Consider the following 25,455-nt stretch of genomic DNA (forward strand, 5'->3'; position numbering starts at 1 on the left):
TGTGTCCTTAAAACATTTGAGGAAACTGGACAAGTGGAGGACAAAAGAAGAAGTGTCAGGCTTAAAATCTATCTACAGCAGATGAACATGATCTGAAAGTGATGTCCTTAAGAAAGAGGAAAGAATCCAGCAAAGACCTGACACAGGACCTGAGAGATGCATCTGGACCTTCAGCTGATCCATCTACTGTTGGCCCAAGCCTCATCAGAAATGGGCTCCATGGAAGGGTGGCTGTCAAGAAGCCGTTCTTAAGGAAGGGAAACAGGGAGAAAAGGCTGAGCTATGCCAAATGACACAAGAAGTGGACTGAAAATCAGTGGCAACAGGTCTTATGGAGGGATGAATCCTCCCCAGAGCCCGGACCTCAACATTATTGAAGCAGTGTGGGATCATCTGACAGAGAACGGAACAAAAGGCAGCCGACATCTAAAGAAGAGCTTTGGGATGTCCTTCAAGAAGCCTGGAGAACTATTCCTGAAGACTCCTTGAAGAAATGACAGAAATCTTACAAATTATTATGTACTGTATTTCCATTTATGTTAGCATGTTTCAATAAATCCCTGTGAGTCTTTCCCATTTTATATTTTGTAATTTAGGTCCATCTATTCCATTCTGTTTCTCCTGGAGTCACTTTTCTCAACCTTTTAGTTGTCATTTACACCTGTTCTTTCAGTCCTTTCTGTCTCTCCAACTCACCCACTGATTTGTCCTTTGTCATGTTGCCCACAAGCACGAGGGCTAAAAAGAGAGAAATGTTTACTCATAATCCTTTCTTAAATATCAATCCATTTTCGATGAAGCTTACTTCTGAAACCGGCTGAGAGGTTTTGGTTTCACTTTGGCGTTGGACAGCATTATGATGAAGTTGTAAAATCAAGCTTCATCCTGGTAGACAATTTTATTTGGAGGGCAGTAAACTAAGTATGACAGACTAGAGTTTCAGTAGAAACAAGGAGCCAATGTCAGCTGGTTTAAGGTCTCAAATATTATGTCTAGTTTAGAAAACTTATCGCCTCTGCAGCCAAGTGTATCAGATTTATCATGAACGCATTCAGGCTGACAGGAAACTTATTTTTAAAAAGTTAGAAAAACTTGAAGTGAATTTAGTAGGATTGCTTTCACTGAATGCTGACAAAACTATGCTCATGTTTCTTGTCACATTGAACTTTGTTGTAACAGTTATGTTGAGTTCAAATTGTTTCCAGAAGTTTGAAAGTAAAATAAATGTCAAAATAAAGTTGAATTTTTCAGGGTTTTTTTGTTTTTTTTTCAGTCCATGATAATTAAATCATGGTACATCTGCATGGTGTTTTTAGACTGGGTCTAAAATAGATCAGTAGTCAAATTATTATTCAATAAAATCCATCATCAATTATATATTCAAATGACATGCCAAACGTCATTGCAGCTCATATTTGTAAGGACATTTTAATCTGTATGAAAGGGAGCTGACCAACCTGCTGATATTTGTGTGGTTAGAAAGTAAATCACAGCAGAAATACAGCTGCATAAATGGGACACTTCTGGCACCGGAGCTTGTGAACGCACACCAGCGCCTCATTTGGATCTGAAGAAGGGAATCAGATCTTCTGTAATAAGCACGTCGTTTTCTGACTGCGACACCATCTCTGGGCATCTGCTCAGGGTCTTGTCACCACAACACAGAGCCAAATTGAACATTTACTTGTCTATCTATTTTATGATGTGCTGAAGTTCGTAGCTTTGAAGACGATACTAATATTAGACTGGGTGACCTAAATCCTCCTTTGCCATCTTGTCGGCTGTTTATTTGACTCGTACCAAACTGGTGAGACAGACGAGCAGACTCAGCACCTATGTGGTGAAGAAATAATCCTTGATTCATCATTGACAAACGATGAAAAGTATTGATCTTTATTGTCCGTTTAGCACCAAATGAGGCTGACAGTTACTTGATGTATTATCATAAAACCTCAGCCTCTTGGAAACGATGCTTTTGTTCAACTGAGAGAAAAACATTTCTTTTGAAAGTACAGTAATTCTTCCCTTGTGCATTTCACTTCGTTTTGCTTCCTGTTTGCTCGCTCCACATCTGTTCTGAGTTCTGCTTATTACTTTTTCAGCTCCAGCTATACACACCTGGTTCTCATCACTGATTTTTGTCTGTTTTGTTTCCTGTTAGACACTCCAGACCTAAACCTTCCTGTTTTGAATCTCACTGGTCGATAAGCAGGCTGCACGATGGTGTGGCGTTTAACACGGTTGCCTCACAGAAAAAGGTTCCTGGTTTAAATCCCAGCTGGGGCCTTTCTCAGTGAAGCTTAAATGTTCTCTGGGTACTTTGGCTTCATTCCATCCTCCTAAAAAATGCATTAGGTTAATTGTTGAGTCTAAATTGCTCCTAGGAGTGAATATGTATGGTTGTCTGATTTGCTTGACCCAGTGCTTCTCACAAATTCCAGTTGGGATAGACTTCATACCCCCCATGACCCTGAATTGTGTGGAGTTGGATGGAGCATTAATCAGCTTGGCTTTCTCCCCTGTGAGCTTTATCAAATATCCCCTTGGTTGTATCTGCCAGTCCTCTCTCAGTTGCTTGTAAATGAGTTGAACTCTCACTACAGCATGACAGGAAGTTCATGAGGACAAAAATAACTTCATATATTTTTAAAATCTCAAAGCCTTTTGTGTCATGAAAGAAGTAATTGCACATTATTTGCTGGGTCTCTAATCACCCTCAAAGAAAAGCAACACTGTAAAACACTGCAATAAACATGAGAGACATTTCTATTTACTAGTTTAAAGTGACTAAATTAGGCTGTGCAGACTGTGTTGCTTGTGGTTGTAATTCAGGTGAAGTAGTTGCCCTAAATCCAGGAGTATGGATCCGGTCGAATAGTCAAAAAATGACTAAACTTCAACGAGGAATAATAGCAACTGCTGTGATGAAAAAAGTGTCTTTTGAGCTTTGATTCACTCTGTTTTGTGTTAGCTGGTACTTTGTTATCTGTGTTTTGAACTTGTCATTGGCCACGTTTCCCAGATTCGCTGAGAAGCTCTAGTTTTCCTCACTTATCTTGGTCTTTTCCTCTGGCCACACTCATTAATTAGTCACACCTGCACTCACTTTTCTGATCAGTCCTACCTGTATTTCAGCTCCTTGGTTGTGTGCTATCCTTGTCAGATCTGTTATCACCATGTCTTCAGCCGTGATCAGGTTATTTCCCTTCTCATGTTAATTCTTCTCAGCTTAATTTTAGTTCTTGGTTTTGCACTTTTTGTCTTGTTCTGGAAAATAAATATTTTAGTTCTTCCTTTGTTGCCTCTGCACTGCTGCTTTCCACATTTGGGTTATTAAAACCACTCATCCTGGACTTTGTGACAGACAGAGCCCTTTCTCAGGAATAATCTTGGACATTGTGTCATATCTGAGAAGATGCCGATCGTTCCCATGAGTTTATGAGAAGTTCTCAGACCGGAAATAGTTTGAATGTCAAGTCATTGTAACCTTTGCATGTCGGGTAAGATGCTCCAAGTGTTCTTCAGAAAAGGGCAAAACCATCTCAAGTGAGCTCATAAAGTTTTTGTGCATTAGTGGAAAATTTTTCCCTTTTTATGATACCATTCAGCTTTTCTCCCATCTTCTAAATGCAAATACGTGGACAGTGTATTTTCTACTCTAACTCTCATCTGAAACTTTACTTCCACTTGGTGCTTTTCCCAATAAAGGCTTTAAAAACTACTTTGTTAGGTTTAGGAAAACATCAAGGCTCGCCATGAGACAGAACATCTTTACTCCACATTATAGATCTCTTACAGGGTGATGAGTTACATTTTTGATTTGCAGAAAACACACAGCAAAAGTGATGAAATGTGCAGTTTTAAAGCTTAATTTCTACTCCAGGTTTCTCCATGAGACGAGCTTGTTGGATAGGTTTACTGGGATTTTTTTGGCTGTAACCACTATTCTCTGGTGTGAGAGCACAAAATGTCTTGTGTCCAAGCTGTTAACATCAAGAGTTTTGTACAGATTGTATCCAAGTTAAAAGCTGAACCTTTAAATTTGATCCCTAATTGCAGTGATGATGATTGATGGAAAAGTCCTTTGGAAAGAAGAACTAAGTATTTGGAGCACATGCAGGGGTATCAGGTGTATTTAAAGGAAAGATCTTCTCTATCATTCGTACTTGGCGGATCAAAATGACACATGTTGTGCGAGGGATCTGCTGTTGTGGGTTAGAGAGCATGAGGTGATCCAAATCTGCAGATGCTTGACAAACAGAAACGTACACAAATGACACTCTTTATCCTTTCACTGACCTAAAGCTCTGACCTGCACACTAAAACCTGTGAGGACATGTTCTCTGGCCTGCTCCAAAACGTCCTCACACATGGAGGCAACACATGCTCAGTGCTGCTGAACACGAGTTAATGTAAACAAATACCGAAAGGCTAAAGTTGCCCAAGAGGCAAAGTGAGGTGATAACAAACGAAGATGAATCGTGTTCCTGATGGAGTTCGAAGAAGACTGTGGTCGGTCTGTCCAGCTGTCTGTTACTCTCCGTTTCTTTCTGTCAGCAAAGCTAAAAGATACTGCTCAGCAAAGTCATGTAGTGACCTCCCAGAAATGTCTCACTTCTACTGTGACTGTCTCTCTTTCCTTGCAGACAAGAGTGTTTAAAGCCAGCTTGACAGAGTCAAGATGGGCAGTCATGGAGATGATGTATTTAAATAATTTAAATATGCTTTCTGCTGCTAAAACGTGTCCATGAGCTGTCGTGTCAGGTATGTTTGCATGCATGAGATGGGGGAAACGCTGAGAAAGACCACCTTAAAAAGGAAAAAAAAACATCCCAATCATTTTCAACTGCAACAGAAACATTTCAGTGGTTTAATATAAGGGAGAAGAACAAGCACAGTGGATTCATCAAGTATTTACTGTTAGCATACTTTGTTGTGTTGTAAATTCATAGTAAGTCTGCCCCTCAGAGTGACTGAGGGGTCTGCACCAGCTATTTCACTCAGGCATGCACGCTCATTGCTCTTTCTTGACGGCTCCATTTATTTTAGGGACGTCTGTAATTATTCATCCCTACACACAAAGCATCAGCCCAGACTGTGGGAACGAGTCACCGAACGCTATCAGAGCAGGTGTGTCCCCGTCTACTTTTAAGACTAATCTACTCGGAGAGCACCTCGTTTCTTAACACACCTACACTGGACCCAATACCATCTTCTGTATCTGTTCTGCTTTAACTTTGTCATTTAAACAGGTCTAAATGGATTAAGCACTTAATGTATAGAACCAGGGTTTCTTACTGAAGCTGAAGCTTGGATGTTTCATTGCGTGCAAGCTGCTTTGGACCAAACTTATTTCTCTCCTTGAGCTGCTTTCCCATCATCACTCGCTTCCTGCTCCGTGGAAAAGGTGAACTCCCCCACATGCTGCTACTCTGACGGCCAGTGACCCTGTTTTGTGACTTTTTTGACTTTCAGATGGATGACTCAGTGCAAAAGCTGCAGAGTTAAAGACTCTCAGTCGCATTTGACTGATAGCTATTTGATAATTAGCTCTCTTTCTCCTCAGTCTTCATGTGGCAAGAATCTACTGATCAAACTTTACTAAGAGTGTTGGATCACATAAGAGCAAACTGATGTTGCAATGAAGAGTTTTGCACCACCCTCAGGGTTGTTATCGTTGCTAATTAAAACCTGACAGAAGATGAATGATTGCCATTTACTGGCCTAATGAGTCATTTTCCCCAAAGCAATGTTAACATAATGCTGAATGTGATTCAGCTCTGTAGAGTTCAGAGCTACAGTATAAAGAACAAGACTTAATGCATCCTTTGAAAGGTTTTATTGCCTCTTTCTCATCAAATTGGTCAGAAATCAAGTGTTAGTCCAGTGATTTTACAGCCAGAGTGGAATGAGTGAGAAATGGGAGACGTAGTATTTTAGCCAGCATGAGCTATGTAAACACAACACACATGTCAACGTAAATCAGTCAGCCCTAAATCTTAATGCCAGATAAATGCAGATCATGTGATTTGATCACAGCAAATCTTAAATATTTATGCAGACAAATATAATTCACAGTCAAGAACATGACAATTCATACATCAAAGTTCCGTAAACTCCGTCTAAATTCACAATCGGCAATAAAGATTAACATTTCATTTGCTGCCATTAACACATTCAGTGTGAAGCGACACAATCGTTTTGTTCCTGCTGCGTTCAAATGTCTAACAGCAAACAGATCAATTCGGTAAAGGAGATTTTCATTTTCTACATTTTTTACGGCCAAACGTCCCTCAGCGTCGTGATGTGAAGAACCAGTTTGACATTTTGAGAAATATAAACACAACTTAGGAGCTTTCGAGGTCCCGGCTGGCAGATTTTTATCACCACTAACAGAACCAGGTCACCTGCTTTCAGTCTTTATACTAATCCAAGTTAACTAGCTGCAGTTTTATATTAAATCTAATACTTCCAAGAAAATCCAGGAGCACATTTCCCAGATTGTCAGACTAAAAACACATAGAATCTAAATAGTTCACCGTAGAGCTCATTTTGCAAACTGACTGCAGATCCTCGTTTAAAACTCCTGGTCATCTCCAAGGTAATGATTCTTGCCATTAAGTAGCACAAACATCGATCTATTCATTCAGATAAGAGCTTAATTTCAGTGTTGAACTACACCTTTAACTACCAGCAGGGTTCCGTTAAGTTAGGACTGATTGGTTGAAAGGTAATGTTGGGACATTAATCGTTCACTGTGTTAAATGTGAAAAGCGAAGCTATGATTTATCATCGCCAAAGTAGAGCTTCCTTATGAGGATCTAAAAGCAAAGTCCCTGCTTCCTCAGTCAAAAACAGAGCTTTCTGTAGCTGACTCCCTCATTCCTGCTCAGAGTTGTCATATTTCAACTGGACGAAGGTAAAGGCCAAATTATTCAAAGATTAAAAACGACTGCAGGGAAGAAAACCTGTTGTGTTTAAGTAGATTTTATCTACAGTTTGACTAAAACTGTGCAGGATATGCAACAATCATCTTAGCTTAGAGTGTGTAGAATGGAAATAAATTACTTTGTCTGAATTTGGCAACTGCTATCAGTGTTGCTGTGTCAAAAATGCGCCTGCTGATAATAAGTAACGCACAGTTAAACAGATTATTTTACATTGTAAACTTCATAGCTCCCATATACCACAGGATTATTAGTATTTCCACAAGTTCAGATGAAGTATCTCATTCAACTTCAAGAGAGCTGAGTAATTCATTTAAACCTCGTACAGTGTGTTTTAATCCTGTGGTGAGTAACAGATAAGATAAAGATAATTATAGCAGATGTTTGCATCTGCATTCACAAAGAAAACTTCTGATTGGAAATCAGTTTTCAATCAAACTACACATTTGGCCAAGTTGATATGAACACATTAAGATTTCCATGACCAGTTTTTTTCTTCCTAGAAGAACACTCACACATATTCAGCATAATAATTTATGTGATAACTGTTTCCTTTGTATGAATTATAAATGACACTGCTGTAGTTTTCATACCATTTCATGCAGGAAAATTACAAATTTCTTTTCAAATATTAAGGCTGAGTGACAATAAAAAGAAATAAACGAAGGTTTAAGTGCTAGCCATTTAACATTAGAGATATAGCCTGATCTTTTTCCTTAAAGTTTAGCTTTTTTATTCGTTGTTTGCATGTGATTCTCAACAGGTTGCAGAGAGTACTCTCTTTAGATGTAGTACTCTATTCTGCCTGCAGGGGGAGCTGTGCCAGAGACAGAAGAAATCATCCCAGATCGAAGATAAAGCAGTGCTCAGAGAGCCACCTTCTGGGGAGCTGATGCAAACACATAACAGAAGAACACCTGCTACTGAGGACGTTACACGTAGCCCTTAAATATTACTGGAGATGGCTCATGTCGTTTGATGGCTTTTACTCATTAGTGCTTGATTTGCTGTCAGGAGGATTTGAGAGAAATATGAAACTCAGCATGTTGGTGTCTCTCGTCTCTGCTTTGGGATGAGCGTATGGGAGTTACTCTCAGTGTGATGCACAGGAAGCTACGGACACAGATGCAGGTGAGATGAAAATCACAACCAACGTATCCAACGACGACTCAAAACTGGATCCAGTTTGAGGTGTTCTGAGGTTGTGAAGGAGGTGGAACAGAGCTGAAAACACATAAACCGACATTAAGAGTTTTCTACGTATAAATGTGAGTTATCAGAGGTCAGTTCAAGTGTTTTTCTTCTGAATACTGCACTGTCCAGAAATGATAACACAGTGGTAATCTTTGAAAACAGTGATATAAAACAGGACTTAATGAGGTATAAATTACAGATCCATCACCATTTTCAGGATCTATGCTAAAAAAATATGTACCCAAATCCCCTCAATTATTAACATGACCATATATTTGCTTAATTTAGTGTGTTGCAGCTGTTTTATCTAGTCACATTTTGTCTGTGAAGAATTTGCTTGGCATGGAGTGACTGTCTTCAGTAGCTTTAATTCCATCTCATACCTCATTAATGTTGGTTCATGAAGTCACTTGTGGCTTAACCGAAAAAAAAAATAACCTCCCCAGAGTCACTATCATGGGGTCTTTAAACACTTTAAACAGGAAATTAGTGTCCTACCTTGCTGGAGCAGAGAAGTCTCCCCAAAGAAGATCTGAGGTCTGGTTTGACTGAACCACCGTGTTTGAGTTACTACTGTCCAGCTCCAGCAGGCAGTCTGACAGAGACAGTGGAATACAGAGCCGGTTTCATGCAGCTGACACATTTTAGACTTACACGAACAGCCACTAATTAACACAGTGAAGGAAAGTGGGTCACTTGTGTAGGTTAAAGCTGCACGGGGTGAAATTCTCCAGAGAAAAAGTCTCATCTCATGCAACAGACTGTGGTTAATTTATTTTCCATTAAACTCTAATGTTGACAACAGATTTATGTGTAAACTCCATCTACCTGCCATCGAGCCTCCTGTCTGCGGTACTGTGTTGTGATTGGATGAGCCTGATGAAGGAGGCGGGGCTATCTTGCCTCCAGGTGGTGGTGGGAGGAGTCCAAACCCACCCGAGCCTTGTGGGCGGGGCTTATCCCTCTTTTTACCTTGCTGCAGACGGACCCAGATAGAAAAACTTTAAATTCATAAGATAATGAGAAAAACTGTTGATGCAAAGCACTTTTACTGTTTCACACATTAATAAAAATTTGTTTTAACCAATTAAGACGAACTGTAATGTTTCTGTCAGCTATGAAACAAAGAGATTCACTGAAATATTTACTGAGAATGACATGAATAAAATGATAAAATGTAGTTTTTTCGGATGCGTTTATGCTCCAGTGATTACATCTTTCATTTGTGAACTACAAACGATCTGCATTGCTTTGAACCTGCAGTTCGAACTCCATTTTTATCTGCAGCATACATTAAATTAGCTTTACTTCCAACACCCCTCAGCTGTCTGGGTTTATCTCTAAATTTTGACATTTTTATATCTGACAGACTGGTTCTTACTCCTATATTGAGTGTGATGGTCTGTCCCTCCTTAAAGCCCAAGTCCAGCTTTGGTCCTGAATCCCCGAGCTGGGCGCTTTTACTGAATTCATTCTCCTGTTTCACCCATCTGCAGGCAGCCGGAGACACACACCATCAGCAGGGATACAGAAACAAACAACGCACCTCAGCAGTTTGCAGAATGACAGCATGCAGGTCTAAAAAAAGGTGCTACAGATGACCTGTGCTGAGTCAGTATTCTCAGTTTGGAAGATACTGAAATGCTGTAGGTTTAATGTTTGTTGGTTCCCTGAAAACTTGTTTTCATAAGAAAGAAGAAAAGAAAAAGTCCTCACTTTAAACTGTTTCTTCAGTGCTACTCTAATCACCATCTTGCTTACTTGAAATGATCCTGCAAAGCCACATTGAAGTCAAAGGCGTCTCCTCGGTCCCCAAATCCAACTCCTATGAAAGCGCTGCGACCTGCACACAGGAGATGGCTGACATGAACAACAGTAAATGGGGTAATTTAAGGTCTTCAGACAGGTGTCAGGACCAAAGAAAAAAAGAAATCCTAACATTTAATGACCGACCGTTGTCATCCTGTATCCTCAGAACGAAGTATCGGCTGGAGTCGCTGACCGTCTCCACGACAACGCCGGGATACTCCTTCACTGGTGCCTGAGCGAACAGCTCCCCTGCAGGACCACAGAGGATAGAAAGCAAGGTACTAAGGTGGAAACGTCAGCATTATGCAGTACTTTCGCATTCCAGTGAGCCAGGATAAAAAAAAAAGCAGAAATTTCTGTATAAAAAGCAGAAATGTCAAACCTGACACTTTGTCCTCAAGCTTGATGTACGCCACTTGGCCCTTTGCTGTGATCCTCATTCGACCAGACCAGTCTGGAGTGTCCAGCTTCCAGTCAGCTGCCCTACAGACACAAGTTAATGCCAACAATTTCAGAGCTGCAACTTGCAATTAGTCTAATCTCCATCAAGGTGCTAAAGCACAGAGTAATGTCTTTAATTAGCTTGTTTTGTCTAGGCAACGGTCCACAGCCCAAAGGTGATAAATCATGCATTAAAGGTAACAATTAATAACAGCTAAACGACAAAAAAGCATGTCAAACTCGTAAAAGAATTGAACAAAAATTGTTAATAAATTAATTAAGATACAAGTAATGCAAAATATGATTAAAAAATACAAAATATTCACATAAAACAAAAATTTATTTAAAATGACTCAGGGTTATCGATTCATTGATTTTCAATGTGCTTTCTAAGGTGTTAAATTTGTAAAAATTGGGCTTTCAGGAACTTAAAATGATTCACAAAATACTTAATCATAGTTTCAGCTCTGAAGTTCTAGTTGATTTTTGCTGGTACCGTGGGGCCCAACTATCAATTTTTGCCCTGTGGCCTCACAGGAGGGGACTCCGGCCATGCAATGACCCACATGGTGGACATGCAGTGTTTATCTGCCGATCGATTTAAGACATAAAAGTCCGATTTCAGACTGAAATGTCTCGCTGTTGGCTCTCGGTTCAACACGGTGAAATATCCGAGCTGTCACGCATGCAGCGTGTGGCACCGTCCTGGCAAACTGCCCGTTTATCGACCCGGCATGATGACAAATATCTCAGTCACATTTCTGACAGCTCCAACAAAGCGCCCGGAGAACAAAAAAACACACACAAAACAGTTGTTCTGCTCTTTAACAACTGGACCAGAATTTTTCATCTCCGGTGACAAAGATAGCGGAACATAAAGACAGCGGTGTCACTCTCCGTGTTTGTTGTACTGATGAACGGGCAGTCCGAGGGAAAGCCCGAACCGAGCGGCACCGAACACGGTTAAACCCCGACTTCACGGCTCCGTTCGCGAACCGCAGGCGTTACTGTACCTGTATGCGCGGTTTGAAGCTCGAGGCGGGATGCGGTAGACGTTGACATCTGGTTTAACGCACAGGATTGACTCGTATTCTCCCTCGGCCGCCATCTTGATCCGACTGTTATTGATGTGGGAGTTGTGGTAGTGAGTCATTTATTCGGTTCATTTCTGAGGGGTCTGTGAGTGTATGCTTGAGTGGTTTACGACGTCCTAAGCGCTGGACGGCGTCAGAAACGTTATTAACGGTCATTTGCACTCACGAAGCAGCTCGATAACTTAATATTAAAGAAAATTTGTGGGTTTCCGGTAAGTTTCAGCTTTTTCTATTTCAGAATAAAAGATACAAAGCTGGTTTACATAAATTGGTGTTGAATTGAGGAACGAATAATAAAAAAAATAAAAGATAAATCGTGAGGGGGCGTGGAGCGGCAGGTGCGGAAAACTGCGGAAGCGGAAGCCGTCGTGTCGTCTCCCCTCCTCGAAGATTCCTGAATAACAATCCATGGTTAGTGCTGTGTTTTTTGCCTTAAATACGCATGTTTGATGTACGGAACAACGCACGGAGATTTTGTGTCATTTCTAGCTGCACTTAGCGGCAGTTACTTGATATATAGCCTTTCTTTTGGTCTGTAATGCCTGTTTTTAAGCTGATTCTTGCGTGCTTGACAACAACGCTTGGCTGTTAGCCATATTGACGGCTGCTACTCGTCTTCAGTCGCTGTCCGAGGTCCTGAAACACATGCTGTGACTCATGATCGATGTGATACTTGAAAGCAAGACGACATACAGTTAGTGTTTGTCACACTGAGCATAATTTTTCATTTTAAGTCAGATTATCTTCATCTATTCCCATCGTAGCTCCAGGGTGTTTATTGCTAATTAGCTTGTAGCTTAGCTAAATGATAAGCTAACCTAGGGGTGGCGATCAATGCTTGTCGCAGTAATAATGTCAAAGTGAAAAGGAGATACAAGCTGACACCTACAGCAGGTGTGGTTTAGCTTTGCAGTCACGCATTCATTAATGTCTGGCCATTGTTAGGCCTTGCCAACCGTTGCCTCAGCACCTTTTTATGTTGACTGGTTCCTCACTGCAGCTGTAGTATCTGGTTTCTGACACCTTTACACAAACCAGTGCAGTCAAGAGGAAGCAGAAGCTGCAGGATGACCACTCACTGAGCCACAAACTGCACGCAAGCAACTCAGAATTATACCTACTGAACAGAGGCAGATTTTACTGAAGGTATGTGCATGTGTTGTCTATGCATGTGAACATATGTTTAGTTGTGGCTCTGTTTGGCCCAGTTCATAGAGCTTGCAGCATTTTTTCTCCCTCTGCATCAGATTGCGGTGGTTTGAATCCCCACCTCCCCCTTGGACATCATGACTTCCTCTATGCTCCGACGACAGCTGAAGAACCTGGTCCAGAACTATTCTGAGGCTGAGGTCAAGGTAAAATCAACTGTTTATGACAGACTGTGCATCAGCAAATGATCAGAACAGACATCACCAACCAATCTTCGTCAGTTGCTGTGGTATCAGCAGTGTTATCAGTAACTATAGTTACAGTAGTGAAGCGGCTTTCTAACAGGAGGCTTCTTCCCCCTCAAAGTGCCAACAAGCAATTTATTTCGACATCTGCCCAAGACATTTTTGTAATGTTTTGTGTTGAGTTAAGAAAAATACTTAATTTAATCATTTCATTTGAGAAATCTAATCTTCAAAAATCAGATTTCATGTTTTTATTTTGTAGTCTGGACTTTATAAAGTTTAGCTGGATACAATCGAGTCATTGCAAAATATCTATTTTATAGTACTTAAACCAGTAAAATAAATGTTTTGCAGGTATCTTCTTTAATATGGCACTTGAATCTTTTGGTGGAGTAATAAAGACTAAATGCTTTGTGCATTATTTTTTACACAGTCATACTGAAAAAATAAATTTATGGCACCTTTGGAGACATTAATGTCTCAACTAGAGTTTCAAGATATAGTAGTTGTACAATGTAAAGCAGTTGTTCCAAAGGATCGACCTAACAAAGTGGCAGAATAGTAAAGAGGTTGTAGATCAATCAAAGAACAGACCTTTACTTAGTTTATCATTTCTATAATATTGAAAGCAGACTTTATCAAGCTTTATATTTCAAAATGACACATTCTTGAGTTTGGGAAGGGTAGGGATACATTTCTGTTGGTGTTCTGATGATACTGTAGAACTGCTATTTACCATAATGAGATGCCACTTCCTTAAACTTCTGTAGTCACCTTTTTTTTCCAGATTACCATTGCTTTATACTTCTTGTAGCTGCATTAGACACAGGAAGTTCTCAGTCTACTTCTCTTGCAGGTGAGAGAAGCAACATCCAATGACCCATGGGGTCCATCCAGCACTCAGATGGCTGATATTTCTGATCTAACTTACAATGCTGTGGCCTGCAACGAGATCATGACAATGCTCTGGAAACGTCTGAAAGACGACAAGAACTGGAGACACATCCACAAGGTAAGTAACAGATTGACATGCTAAGAAAAAAAATGTTTTAACACTGCTCAGATATTGTCTTATGAGTCATTTCATCACCATGGCTACAGATGATAAACCTGAAGTGGAAGTTTTTATCAAAACAGGCCATTCTCAGATACACCCACTGTCCATCTGTTCTTATTATACAGCATTGCATACATGGGCTCAACAGTTTAGATATGGTCCAGCTGACGAGTAAACCTTCAATGAAATATATTAATTTGCTTCTTTCTTGTGGTCATGTTCGTGTTGAGTCATTATTTCTGTTGGGTTAATCCATCATTTATAAACCACATTCATGCGAGCATTTAGCCGTTGTAACATAGATTTGCCTGGACGACTGGAAGTGTAGAAACATACGTTTCGATTGTTTGGCCAATTCTGGTTATTTTTGAGATGCTGACATAAAATAAACCATGAAGTCTCTTGGTTAGTTTTAAATGATTTAACAGGGTACTTTGCTTTGCTTGTAACTACACTGCAGTTTACTATGTTTCAAATGTTTTGAAAAAGTTTTTAGTAAAATACAGAAATTTTAGGCTATTAAAGTTTGACTGAAATGTATCATTCAGCAGATCCTATGTTTAAAAAAAGAACCTTACATTATATGAAATAATTAATGAAGAAATACAATTAAATTGAATTAGTTTAGATGTCAGTTACTCTGTCATCAGATACATTCAGGTACAGGTATAACCTATTCTGAACCAGTCACATAGGTGTCCACTACTGGTATTATCTGTTATTGATTTTTTTTCTTATCATTTACCCTTTCTGCATTAATAGTGACACTTTAAAACAAAAAAGTTGCAAGACTTTGTAGGAAGTTTTTTGGATTTTCAGTTTGATTAGTTCTGCTTTTTGATATTCAGTAAATGTGTGCTTCTTGACATGTTTTTCATCCTAGTCTCTGACCCTTCTGGAGTATATACTAAAGACCGGTGATGATCGTGTGCTTCTGAAAATGAAAGACAACATCTACATCGTCAAAGCTCTCACAGAGTACCGCTTTGTGGAAAAGGATGGCAAAGACCAGGTGATACCTTCTTAGTGTCAATGTCCAAGGCATGCAGCCTTTTAGCTTCCATTAAAAAGTTGAATGCTATGCATTAAAGTTATCCATTATTGGCACTAAAACATTCATGTTATCATTTGTTTTAACTTCCAGGTCAAGTTCAAAACAACAATAAAAGTCAGGATAGGATTTCAGAACAAGAAACATTTATTTACACTTATATTTGCAGGATTTAAGTGAGACTTGTTTTAATATATACGGCATGAATACTGTTCTTGTTTTTGTTCAATAGCATTTGTTTACATATTAGTCATTGTTTGGATTGTCTGTTATGCAAGACCTGTACCGTTTGTGTGTTTCTGTAGCCTTTTAAAAGGCACAATAAAAGAAGATGTTTGTCAGTGCCAAATTAAAGTCTAACGTAGCAGTATTTGTCCTAGGGTGTAAATGTCAGGGAGAAGGCCAAGGTTGTCCTTGTTTTAATGGAGGATGATGAGAAACTGAAGGCAGAGAGAGAATTTGCCGTCATGACCAGGGAAAAGACATCAAAAGGTTCTGCTGGTGAGACTTTCTTTTTTACAGGATCACTGCCAAATGCCCGTTGTTTCCACAGTTGCTTACCTTTCGATATCTTTACCTGTCTGACTCTCACACAAATCTCAATTATTTTCCTTCTCTTCTGCCAGCCTCATCCTCTGATGCCATTAAGGATCCCAGTTACAAGCCATGTTATGTTCCTGGGGCTGCAGGACTTCCATCTTTGGACAACATACCCTCTGTAGCTGACTTGACTGCTTCCTTCGCTGCCCGTAAAGAAGAGCGTCTTCGACAAGAATCTGAGAAGAAAGACGCAGAGAGAAGGGTGAGTGCACAATACACAGCTATTGCAAGTGTACACAGGACCATCAGTTTCACAGCAATATTATCCTGTTGACTGCTGCCATACAGCTAAATGTTGTCCCAGAAATATTAAGTTCAATAAAATATTGATGAATAATAATGAATAATTTCAATCTTCTGTGTAAAGACAGTAGTTTTGCTTGGATCACTGAAATACATTTGAACATTTCTCAATTCTTATATCAAAGGCCAAGATGAGTGACGATGAGCTAAAGTGGGAAGATGCAGGCAAAGGCACTGACACCAAAGTTAATGCTTGGGGAAAAGAGAAAGCAAAGGAGGAGGAAGGGAAATCAGACACATGGGAAGCCCCCAAAGAACCGAGCAGTGATCTCTGGGGAGCGCCAACCAAAACTGAAGATCCTTTTGCGGCAGCAAAAGCTGATGAAGATCCATTTGCAGCGCCCAAGAATGGAGAGGATCCATTTGCGGCGCCAAAGAATGGAGAGGATCCATTTGCGGCACCAAAAGACAAGTCCGATCCTTTTGGTGCACCAAAAGATGACCCATTCAATGCACCCAAAGATGCTGAGGATCCATTTGCTGCACCACAAGATAAACCAGATCCCTTCAGTTCCTCGAACAGTGATCCATTCAATGCTCCCAAGGACGATCCGTTTAACGCTCCAAAGGACGATCCGTTTAACGCTCCAAAGGACGATCCGTTTAACGCTCCAAAGGACGATCCGTTTAACGCCCCCAAGGACGATCCGTTTAACGCCCCCAAGGACGATCCGTTTAACGCCCCCAAGGACGATCCGTTTAACGCCCCCAAGGACGATCCGTTTAACGCCCCCAAGGACGATCCGTTTAACGCCCCCAAGGACGATCCGTTTAACGCTCCAAAGGACGATCCGTTTAACGCTCCAAAGGACGATCCGTTTAACGCCCCCAAGGACGATCCGTTTAACGCTCCAAAGGACGATCCATTTAACGCTTCGAACGACGATCCGTTTAATGCCCCCAAGGATGATTCGTTTAACGCCCCCAAGGACGATCCATTTAACGCTCCGAACGACGATCCGTTTAATGCCCCCAAGGACGATTCGTTTAACGCTCCAAAAGATGATCCTTTCAATACCCCTAAAAATGACCGTTTTATCACCTCATCAGACGATCCTTTTAATGCTCCGAAAGACGACCCTTTCACATCTCCAGCATCAACACCCCCTAAAGACGAACCACTTATAGAACCAACACCTCAAGACGATCCCTTCACTGCTCCCATAACGTCACCTAAAGATCCGTTTTCAGCACCAACCAAACTTGTTGAAGATGACCCTTTTGCTGCACCAACAACACCACCTCAAGAGGATCCTTTCTCTTCAACAGCAAAACCTACAAAGGATGACCCCTTTGCTGCGCCGTCTCCACCCCCTAAAGAGGACCCATTCACAGTGCCATCCAGTCCACCAAAAGATGATGCCTCAGATCCCTTCAGTGCCCCTCCATTGGGATCGCCCCAAGACAGTGCAGATACATGGGGAGGCCTGACCAGTTCTCCACCTGCCACAGGGTCTGATGCTTGGGGAGCAGCCCCTGCTCCAAAAGAAACAAAGGGTGGAGATCCCTGGGGGAACGGGGCAAGTGCCTCTTCACCTGTTGATAATGCTGATCCATTTGGGGATCCATCCAAACCAGACAGCGACCCATGGGGAGCTCCAGGTAAGCAGTAATGGGTCATTCTTGGAATGTAAGAATACATCAGTATGTTTAAATCCTCTAACTGCAGTTTCACTTACTGCAGACATTTTCTTTCTGGTGCTCTCCACCATACATCATAGACCACCTAATTTTCACCATGTATTAGCAAGTTTGCATATTTTACTGATCATAACCCCAAAGACACTACAAAACCACTTGTGAGGCATAATTGTTTGCCTAGTTAGCAACGACCACAACCCATTTTGCATCCCTTGTAACGGTTATAGTGAACACTGTGTAGGCAGCTGTGACTTAGGATGGGGAGTGGGTTGTTATCATTGCCATCTTGTGTTATCACCCTCAAAGTTGTGCCATGGCTGTGTTGTACCTGTAAAATGCTGAATTGCTTTCAAAAGGAAATCTACATACTTTTTATCTCAGTAAGTTTTTTTTTTTGTGGTCAACATTTATCAAATCTTCAAAAACACAAGATGGGGGCCGAGAGGGAGTCCAAACGAGATGCAAACCAATCTTTCAAGCCAATATGGAAAAGTTAAATTGATCCACAACAAATTATGTCAGAATACTGTAATACTGGTATAGGTGGAGCATATCCCAGCTGCCACTGGGGATAACACAGAGACCAGCAACCATGCACACTCACTATCACAGCCAGTTAACCATCTGTTAACCAACCAAAGTCCATCAACGCACAGAAAGGATGAATTTTTGCTGTGAGGGGAAAGTACGAGCCACTGTACAGCTTAATTTATTTATGCACAAGGATTGTGCTGCTATGATGCTGAAGCACCAGTGTCCCAAATGTAGGAGGGTGTTAGGACAGACATCCATAGAGTGGAGACACTGGGTGTTGTGTGAAATATTTATCCAGTGTTAATGGCTCATACCTGGGATGTTCTTATCGCTGCCCATGTGTAAGCTCTGGTCCTATGACCCAGTTTGGTCCTTTTTGTTTTCATTGTAAATGGACTGCATTTATAAAACACATTCCAAGTATTATTGACCAAGCAGTGCGATGACTAACCGCTCTACCCCCTGAACCGTCTGGGTTCAGATCGCCTCATGTCACTTTTACCTGTAAACCTATAAATCTTCCTTCAGACTCTCTATTATTTCTGTCTTTTATCAAACTGCTGTAGCATCACACAGGAAGTGCACACTAAGTGGAGATTAGCTTCATTCATTATTTAGTTTTCTGTTATGCCATTCTGATCTTGTAACCTCGTACCGTCATGTTTTCGCTCTTCTACAAGCAAATAACCGAGCATTTTGAATGAATAGTTCACACAGTTACTATTCCAAATTCTCAACTTCCTCTACATAATCAAACTGTTTCACAGATGTATCGAACTGACAAGTCTTTTATTTTTTCTCTTAAAGGTTATTTGAAGTAAGAAAAAGGAACTGACTGTAAGTCTAATAATGGAAGTAGTTTGTTATACTGTTACTGTAGATTCTTTAGTCAGCGCAGCGATTTTCTTGTCTCGGTTATTTCAAACAGAAGAAGATGTTTAAATTCTAAGAAGCGGTAAAATAAAGGTCTGAGCCGTTATTATTCCCCATAAAAACTCATCCGTGTTTCACAACATTCTCCATTTTGAAGAATCTCATGCCCTTTGGGGTTTGACTCCACACCTTTTTTTCTCATTCACTGAATGTGGGTCTATGAATATGCTAATCTGCCCCGTCCCACGTCTCCCTCCACCAGCAGATGACACAGACTGTCCTGTTTCTGCTTTGCTGTGCAGTAGCAAGAATGAAATATGGGTCATTCAGCCGTCCATGTTTCAACAACCACAGAACAAAGAGTTAATTACACAAGCATCAGAATGCTCAGCCATTTTAACCACAAGAGCAAAACACACAGAAGAAGCTTCTCCATCTTGCGTACACAAGAAAATATGTTAGAAGTCATAAAACCGACATATTACCTGTCCCCTGTTTGAGAGTGTCTTATTATTGAACTATTCAGCTTCAGCTCCAGTCACTTCGGATGATGCTTGGGGTACACCAGCTCCACCGTCGGACTCCTCCCCATCTGGAGACCCATTTGGAGCATCCAAAAACAACGATCCCTGGGGTCCACCGAGCAGCACAAGTGGCAGCGGGACAGGTAAATTCCACCCGGATCTCTGTCTGAACTTATGTCTGTGATCCATCTATCATTCACACTGAGCCACCAAATGCTCCACTAATGAAATCAACCACATTCAGAAATATGCTGCTTCTAAACGGTAAGAGTCTTTGCCAACTTGCTGAATTAAAAACTGAATAATGTGACTCTAAAACTGCAAACTAAACCGTGTGCTTTTGTCTTGTGGTGATTTGCTTTTTAACTCTACAAAAGCTCATTTGCACGCATGTCCATTTTCTTCCATTTCATCCCCATGTTCCCATCGATCAGCTAACTATCTTAATCAATTAACCTTCTCTTCCGCTTTGCTCTCTCTTCCTCCCTGACCTGCCCCTCGAAAGAAAATACCTTTTAGAGTAGCATTGGACCTTTATTTTATTGCAGGAAAGCGAACAGTGCAGGAAGACGAGATGTACAGAAAGACTGCTTCCTTCTTGGGCGCCGCAGGGGAGTCTCTGGTTGACTTGGACGATCTGTTTTCCTCTCACCCCAAACCCAGACAGCGCCCCCTCATCACCGCGCTCGCTGCCCAAACACAAGCCATCGGTAAGGACGGAGCGAGAGCTTCACTCTGGGTGACCAACAGCATTCATGACTTTATGTGGAATTATTCGCGGCTCACTTCCTCGTTGGTGGAGATGTGAAACGTTAGTTGCTCTGTGTTGAAGTTTTGAATGCTTTCCACTCGGCTCAGCTGAAGTCTCCAGTCCAGAGAGAGACAGGCGCAGAGAGGGTGTGACTGACAAATAATTATCACTGGGTTTGGATGGAAAAGCTTATTGTGACTGTGTTGTCCTTCCCCTGTGCTCCCGCTGTCTTGTATAGGTGTTATGTATGTATGAGCATTAGTGACCTGTTGTAAAGTTACTCTGTATAGAAACTAGTGTATATTAACCAGAGAAAATGTTCTCACCCCTCTCTCTGCTCTGCTTTGGTGCATTTTCTCTTTGCTCGAACACTTTGAACTACGTGTCCCTCCCTCGCTCCTTCCCCTCGTCCCTCCATCCTCCTGTTACTCTTCTTCATTTCCCAGGCGCTTTCAAAGCCAAGGGCATGCCATCTGCTCCCATGGCTAGTTCAGGAGCTTTTGCTGAAACATCAGCCCAGTACAGCAATCCTTTTGGCAGCCTAGCACCCTCCCGTGGTGCCATTTCTCCCACTTTTGGAGCTGCCGACCCAACAGGTGCAACTCCCCTGTTTCAGCAGCTGTCCCATTGTCCTGCCAGTATGCTTCAGACAGCTCCGGTGGCTCCAGAAATGGTGCAACCTGTGTTCGCCAGAGGGAATCTTCAGATGGCACGTGGGAAACAGTTGGGCGTGGGAATGATGCAGTCTGGATTTGCTGAGAGGAATTCTTTGGGAGCGGGAGATGGTCTGTCCACTTTCTTTTTAGGGAACGACCCGACAGGAGCCGGTCACTTTAGCGGGGTGGATGAGACGCCCAACCAAAGCAGCAATCCTTTCCTGTTCTGACAGCTGGACATGTAAAGCTTACCAATTACCCGTAAAACATCCCACAGAGTAGATCTGCATGCTAAAAAGAATAGTGCATACTCCTTACAACACGGCCACAGCATCACAGATTTCTGTCCTGCACCTCTCAGGTAGCCCCTGGTTTCTGTTCACCATGTCATGAAAATCATCTTGCAGGGCTTGTAGAGAGGCTTCTCTCAGTGTTCTTTCAATTTCACAATTACAAGGACACTTTGTGACGTGGAGAAACACTTGAAAAGAGGCAGAGTTTGGCTGTTTTGTGGAGGTTTTGACAAGCTCACTTTGTCAATGTGTCCTTGAATGCACACAGAAAATTCACTTTTTAGAATGATTGCTTGAACCTTTCCCATTGTGTTACTGTCACAAAAAGGATATGGGAAGCATATCCCTGAAATAGCCTCAGTTTGCTCCAGCTGAACCATGGATTGGCTCATTTTATACTGTGAAAACATTAGTTTTTGGAGAGTTTTCACCAAAACCAGAACGAGGGCAGAGAGGAGCAGGTTTATTTAATCCTCTGTCCCAGACTTCCACTCGCCTTAGCGACCTCTTCCAAAACAGAGCTGCCGAGGCTGTTTGCTGGTAAACGATAGTTGTACAGTTTTTGTATGCCGAGTACTTGACGCTGGTGCTGCTGGTAGCAACGCTGTCATGATATTGTTACAGTGTGCATGAAACGAACCTGTTAGCGTGTCTTCAATCATTCGAAGAGCAGCGTGCTCGCTACCCGCCAGCATGCTGACGCAGACTTGCATCTGTCTCCGAAACAACCAGACGAGATCATGTAGGCGATGACAAAAGATGCGAAGTGAGTCATAAAATAGCTAAACTGCAGTGTGAACTGCAGAAAATGTAGATGATGCAACAGAAACGGGATTTTCAGGTGTGAAAACTGTCTAAATGTTGGCATGATGGACTGAAACCAGGGGCTGCCTGGAAGGTTTAAAACTATCTTCTGATCATTTGATCAAGCACATGCCTCCCCTCACGTTCGTTTATTGAAGCATCTCGTCATGTTGTCAGTCATTTTGTCAAGCACAAGTCTGAGCACCTGGGAGCACCTGGGAGCACCTGGGAGCACCTGGGAGCCCCTGGGAACACCTGGGAGCCCCTGGGAGCCCCTGGGAGCCCCTGGGAGCACCTGGGAGCACCTGGGAGCCCCTGGGAACACCTGGGAACACCTGGGAGCCCCTGGGAGCCCCTGGGAGCCCCTGGGAGCCCCTGGGAGCACCTGGGAGCCCCTGGGAGCACCTGGGAGCCCCTGGGAACACCTGGGAGCACCTGGGAGCCCCTGGGAGCACCTGGGAGCCCCTGGGAGCCCCTGGGAGCCCCTGGGAGCCCCTGGGAGCCCCTGGGAGCCCCTGGGAGCACCTGGGAGCCCCTGGGAGCCCCTGGGAGTGAGCGCGTCTTTGAGGAAACACTGAGGAGTTACTGTGTATTTGAGTGTTGTGTGTATTTGATGGGACGTGTGGAGCGTTAACAGAAGTATGTCGCTGTAGGTTTTCATTAAGCGTGCATGCGTTTGTACTCGGCGGCCGGTGTGTGTGTGTGTGTGTGTGTGTGCACATGGTGTGCAGTATTTATTGTGCTGATGTAAATAGTGGAATAAATTACAAGATAGACCTTGAAGTATACTGTATATCAGAGTGTTACAATCTATTTATAGACCTATTTATTCATTGATTTGTCGCTTGATTATCGATGCAGCTCCAGCAAACACAAATTCAGGTGAACTCTGACAGTTTGATCACCAGGCGGGTCGAGCTGATGCTCACGTCATGTGGATCGGCTTCACTGCTTCTGCTTTATGATCAAACTCGGCAACCGACGGTGGCTTTATCTTCCTGGTTTGATTCGGGGTCTTTCTGGATTCATTGTGTAGTGAAACGCGTCCTCTCTGTACGCCCCAACATTAGACCAGAAACAGACATGTAGCTGCGACGTTGGCTGAATAAAACATCAACTTCTGTTTTGTGCATGCTGTCGGAGTAGATCCTGTAGTCGTGTGTGTGTGTGTGTGTGTCGGCCCCTAAGTTCATCGGTGTGTAAATGAAAGGTGATTTTCAGCACAAATCTGTAGGAAAGGTAAATGAAAGAAGTTCTGTGGCTCTACGGACGGCTCCATGGAGCTGGTTTTACGTCTCACTTTGAGTGTGACGAGTAGCAGGAGTTAGTGAGTCACACAGGAAGCAGTCGGGGCCGATGACCTGCGAGGTCACTGAAGTTAAACTCTTTTGCATTTTTTGTGTTTGACGGGACGCGTGTGTCCCGCTAAGTGTGAGCGTTGGTGTAAATTTTCTGAGAGAACATTTAGAAGGTGTTACAGTATAGAGTGATCAGAACGAACAATGACTATTATTTTCCAGATTTAATTTTGTATTAAATTAATTTATTTTGCTGTGTATTTAAATTTAAAGCTGTGTTGTAAACTGTGACGTGTACAGTACGTTTGGGAAATAAAGTGATTCACTAACTTACTGTTCGCACTATGTCTGATTAATTTATGCTGCAAATTTTCTTTCTATAATCTCATTTCTTTCAACTCCATTTTCAGCTGTAAGAAACCTGCTCACTGTCACCACAAGAGGGCGATAAATGCACATATTTACACAACAGAATCACTGTGTCGATTAATATAGATCAGACCAAACACTTTCATACTTTATTACATTATTATAACAGAAACTAAAGAATAACCTGTTAAAACTGAACTCTGCTGAGGATTTTCTGTTTATATGTATATACGTGTACGCAACGTCTGACAATAGCTCTTATTTGGAAAAGAAATTAACTTATTTCTTTGCATCCTTGAGTTTTTCCTCATAAATGTGAATCTTTGAGCATCAAATCTAGTTTAGGACACAAACTAATGATAGATGTTAAAATAAAGTTGAGGACGTCCGCAATCCACCAACGTTTTTAACCTACAAATATTTCCACTTTCATGAGTTCAGAGGCAGGAATCCATCATTTTATGACCACAAAATTGATGTTTTAGGTGTTGAAAGACAGATAACTGTTATTCAAAATGCATTTTTAAGCTGTGTTTATTCAACCACTCCGTTCATCTGCTCATTCAGTTATTTCCTGATTAATTTAGAAGTGTAAAGTAAGCGGAGGCCATTACAGAATTAGTTGAGAAGAGGAGTAAATGTTTGATTGACAGTTGAGCCGGATCTGAGTCTCTCCACTCAGGGAAAAGAGGAGCTTAGTGTCTAAAAACGGAGGGGGGGAGATTGGGAATTTGACAGTTTGTCAGCGTGTGTTACATTAGGACAGGATGGTCAGCTGAGTCATTTTCTTTCTTTACACAAGCAAGTCACGTCACATAATCCAAACCAAAATCTCCTTATATATAGCAATCCCGTTTCAAAATGATTGAAATTATAAATAATTAATGAACATATTTCCCGTTCACAAACCACTCGAGTGATTAAACCTCTGAGGCCTCGCAGTGAATCAAAGTGTGTCACAATACGGTGACAGCGGCCGTGCTTTAGGGTCTTTCAGGCCTATAAATGACAACCTTTTCAACCAAAAACAGGAGTTATTCATGTTACCATTTTAAAGCTATTATAGTGAGATAACAGCTGCAAATATACTCGCTTCTTAAACCGCATGTTTAAAACTACAAGCCTCTATTACAGAATAGAAATCAGAGAATCGGTCACTCTTAACCAGGAGAAAAAATCTTAAAATACAAATATTAACTCTACAAATTAGAAACAAAAGAATGTGTAGATTATGAATGATTGAAATCTCACATAAAGACTGTGGAAAGGCAGTGGTTGCCAGTTCCCGGGGTGTGAAACCGTGATGACACCTGGATGTCAGGTACAAACGGTAATATGTCAGTAAGAGCGATAAAAAGCAGGAAAAAATCAAAGTTATAACAGTAGCTAGGCTGTTAGCTGCCGTGTAGACTTGAAATACTATACAAGCACAGAAAGTGGGTAAAAAAGTCTGAGAGCCAAAGAGAAAGCTTGATAATCAGCAGGTTGAACGCAATGTTTTACCTGGAAAAACAGTAAAGAACATCTCTTGGACTTTGAAAAGATGCACAGAAACATGCACAGATGGGATTAAACTCATGCTGGGCCTAATTTGTAAATCCTCATCAAAGACGAGTTGCACACATTCTAAGTTATCATCCATCCATCCATTTTCTATACCAACATCATCGTGTTCTTGTCGCAGGATGGGGGGTGGGGGTTAAAGCCTAAACCAGCTGTCATCTGGCAAGAGTACAGTACAGGCGGGACAGGTTGCCGATCCATCTGAGCAGAAACGCATAATCCCAGCCGTAACTACAGTCAGTTTCGTGATTTTGGACTG

The 25,455-nt window shown here is 41.7% G+C and overlaps 3 protein-coding genes across 6 annotated transcripts in view; 1 reads left to right on the forward strand and 2 right to left on the reverse strand.

Moving 5' to 3' along the window:
• Nucleotides 1-25,455, reverse strand: part of LOC140274630 (DLA class I histocompatibility antigen, A9/A9 alpha chain-like) — a 424,015-nt gene that overhangs the window by 141,433 nt on the left and 257,127 nt on the right. The gene's annotated exons all lie outside the window — the stretch shown is intronic.
• On the reverse strand, nucleotides 5,825-11,589 carry necap1 (NECAP endocytosis associated 1). Its single transcript, XM_072369965.1, has 8 exons — nucleotides 11,405-11,589; nucleotides 10,333-10,433; nucleotides 10,095-10,199; nucleotides 9,903-9,984; nucleotides 9,523-9,631; nucleotides 8,970-9,117; nucleotides 8,640-8,736; nucleotides 5,825-8,171 (listed from the first exon to the last, which is right to left on the reverse strand). Exons 1-8 carry the CDS (start codon nucleotides 11,542-11,544, stop codon nucleotides 8,117-8,119), a joined length of 837 nt encoding a protein of 278 aa, XP_072226066.1. The 5' UTR covers nucleotides 11,545-11,589; the 3' UTR covers nucleotides 5,825-8,116.
• Nucleotides 11,651-23,584, forward strand: LOC140274613 (uncharacterized). 4 transcript variants are annotated; one of them, XM_072369961.1, is made up of 11 exons: nucleotides 11,651-11,896; nucleotides 12,524-12,631; nucleotides 12,733-12,840; nucleotides 13,736-13,891; nucleotides 14,820-14,948; nucleotides 15,368-15,488; nucleotides 15,614-15,789; nucleotides 16,016-17,492; nucleotides 19,465-19,605; nucleotides 20,011-20,172; nucleotides 20,660-23,584. In XM_072369961.1, the coding sequence occupies exons 3-11, from the start codon at nucleotides 12,772-12,774 to the stop codon at nucleotides 21,097-21,099; spliced, it is 2,871 nt and encodes a 956-aa protein (XP_072226062.1). In that variant the 5' UTR covers nucleotides 11,651-11,896; nucleotides 12,524-12,631; nucleotides 12,733-12,771; the 3' UTR covers nucleotides 21,100-23,584. The 4 variants fall into 4 exon arrangements, with proteins under 4 accessions (XP_072226062.1, XP_072226063.1, XP_072226064.1 ...); XM_072369962.1 differs by lacking the exon at nucleotides 20,011-20,172 and having other exon boundaries at nucleotides 12,486-12,631; XM_072369963.1 differs by having other exon boundaries at nucleotides 12,486-12,631; nucleotides 20,011-20,753.

This window comes from Leuresthes tenuis, unplaced genomic scaffold, assembly GCF_036924035.1.
Source record: "Leuresthes tenuis unplaced genomic scaffold, fLeuTen1.0.hap1 SCAF_18, whole genome shotgun sequence".
Taxonomy (NCBI): domain Eukaryota; kingdom Metazoa; phylum Chordata; class Actinopteri; order Atheriniformes; family Atherinopsidae; genus Leuresthes; species Leuresthes tenuis.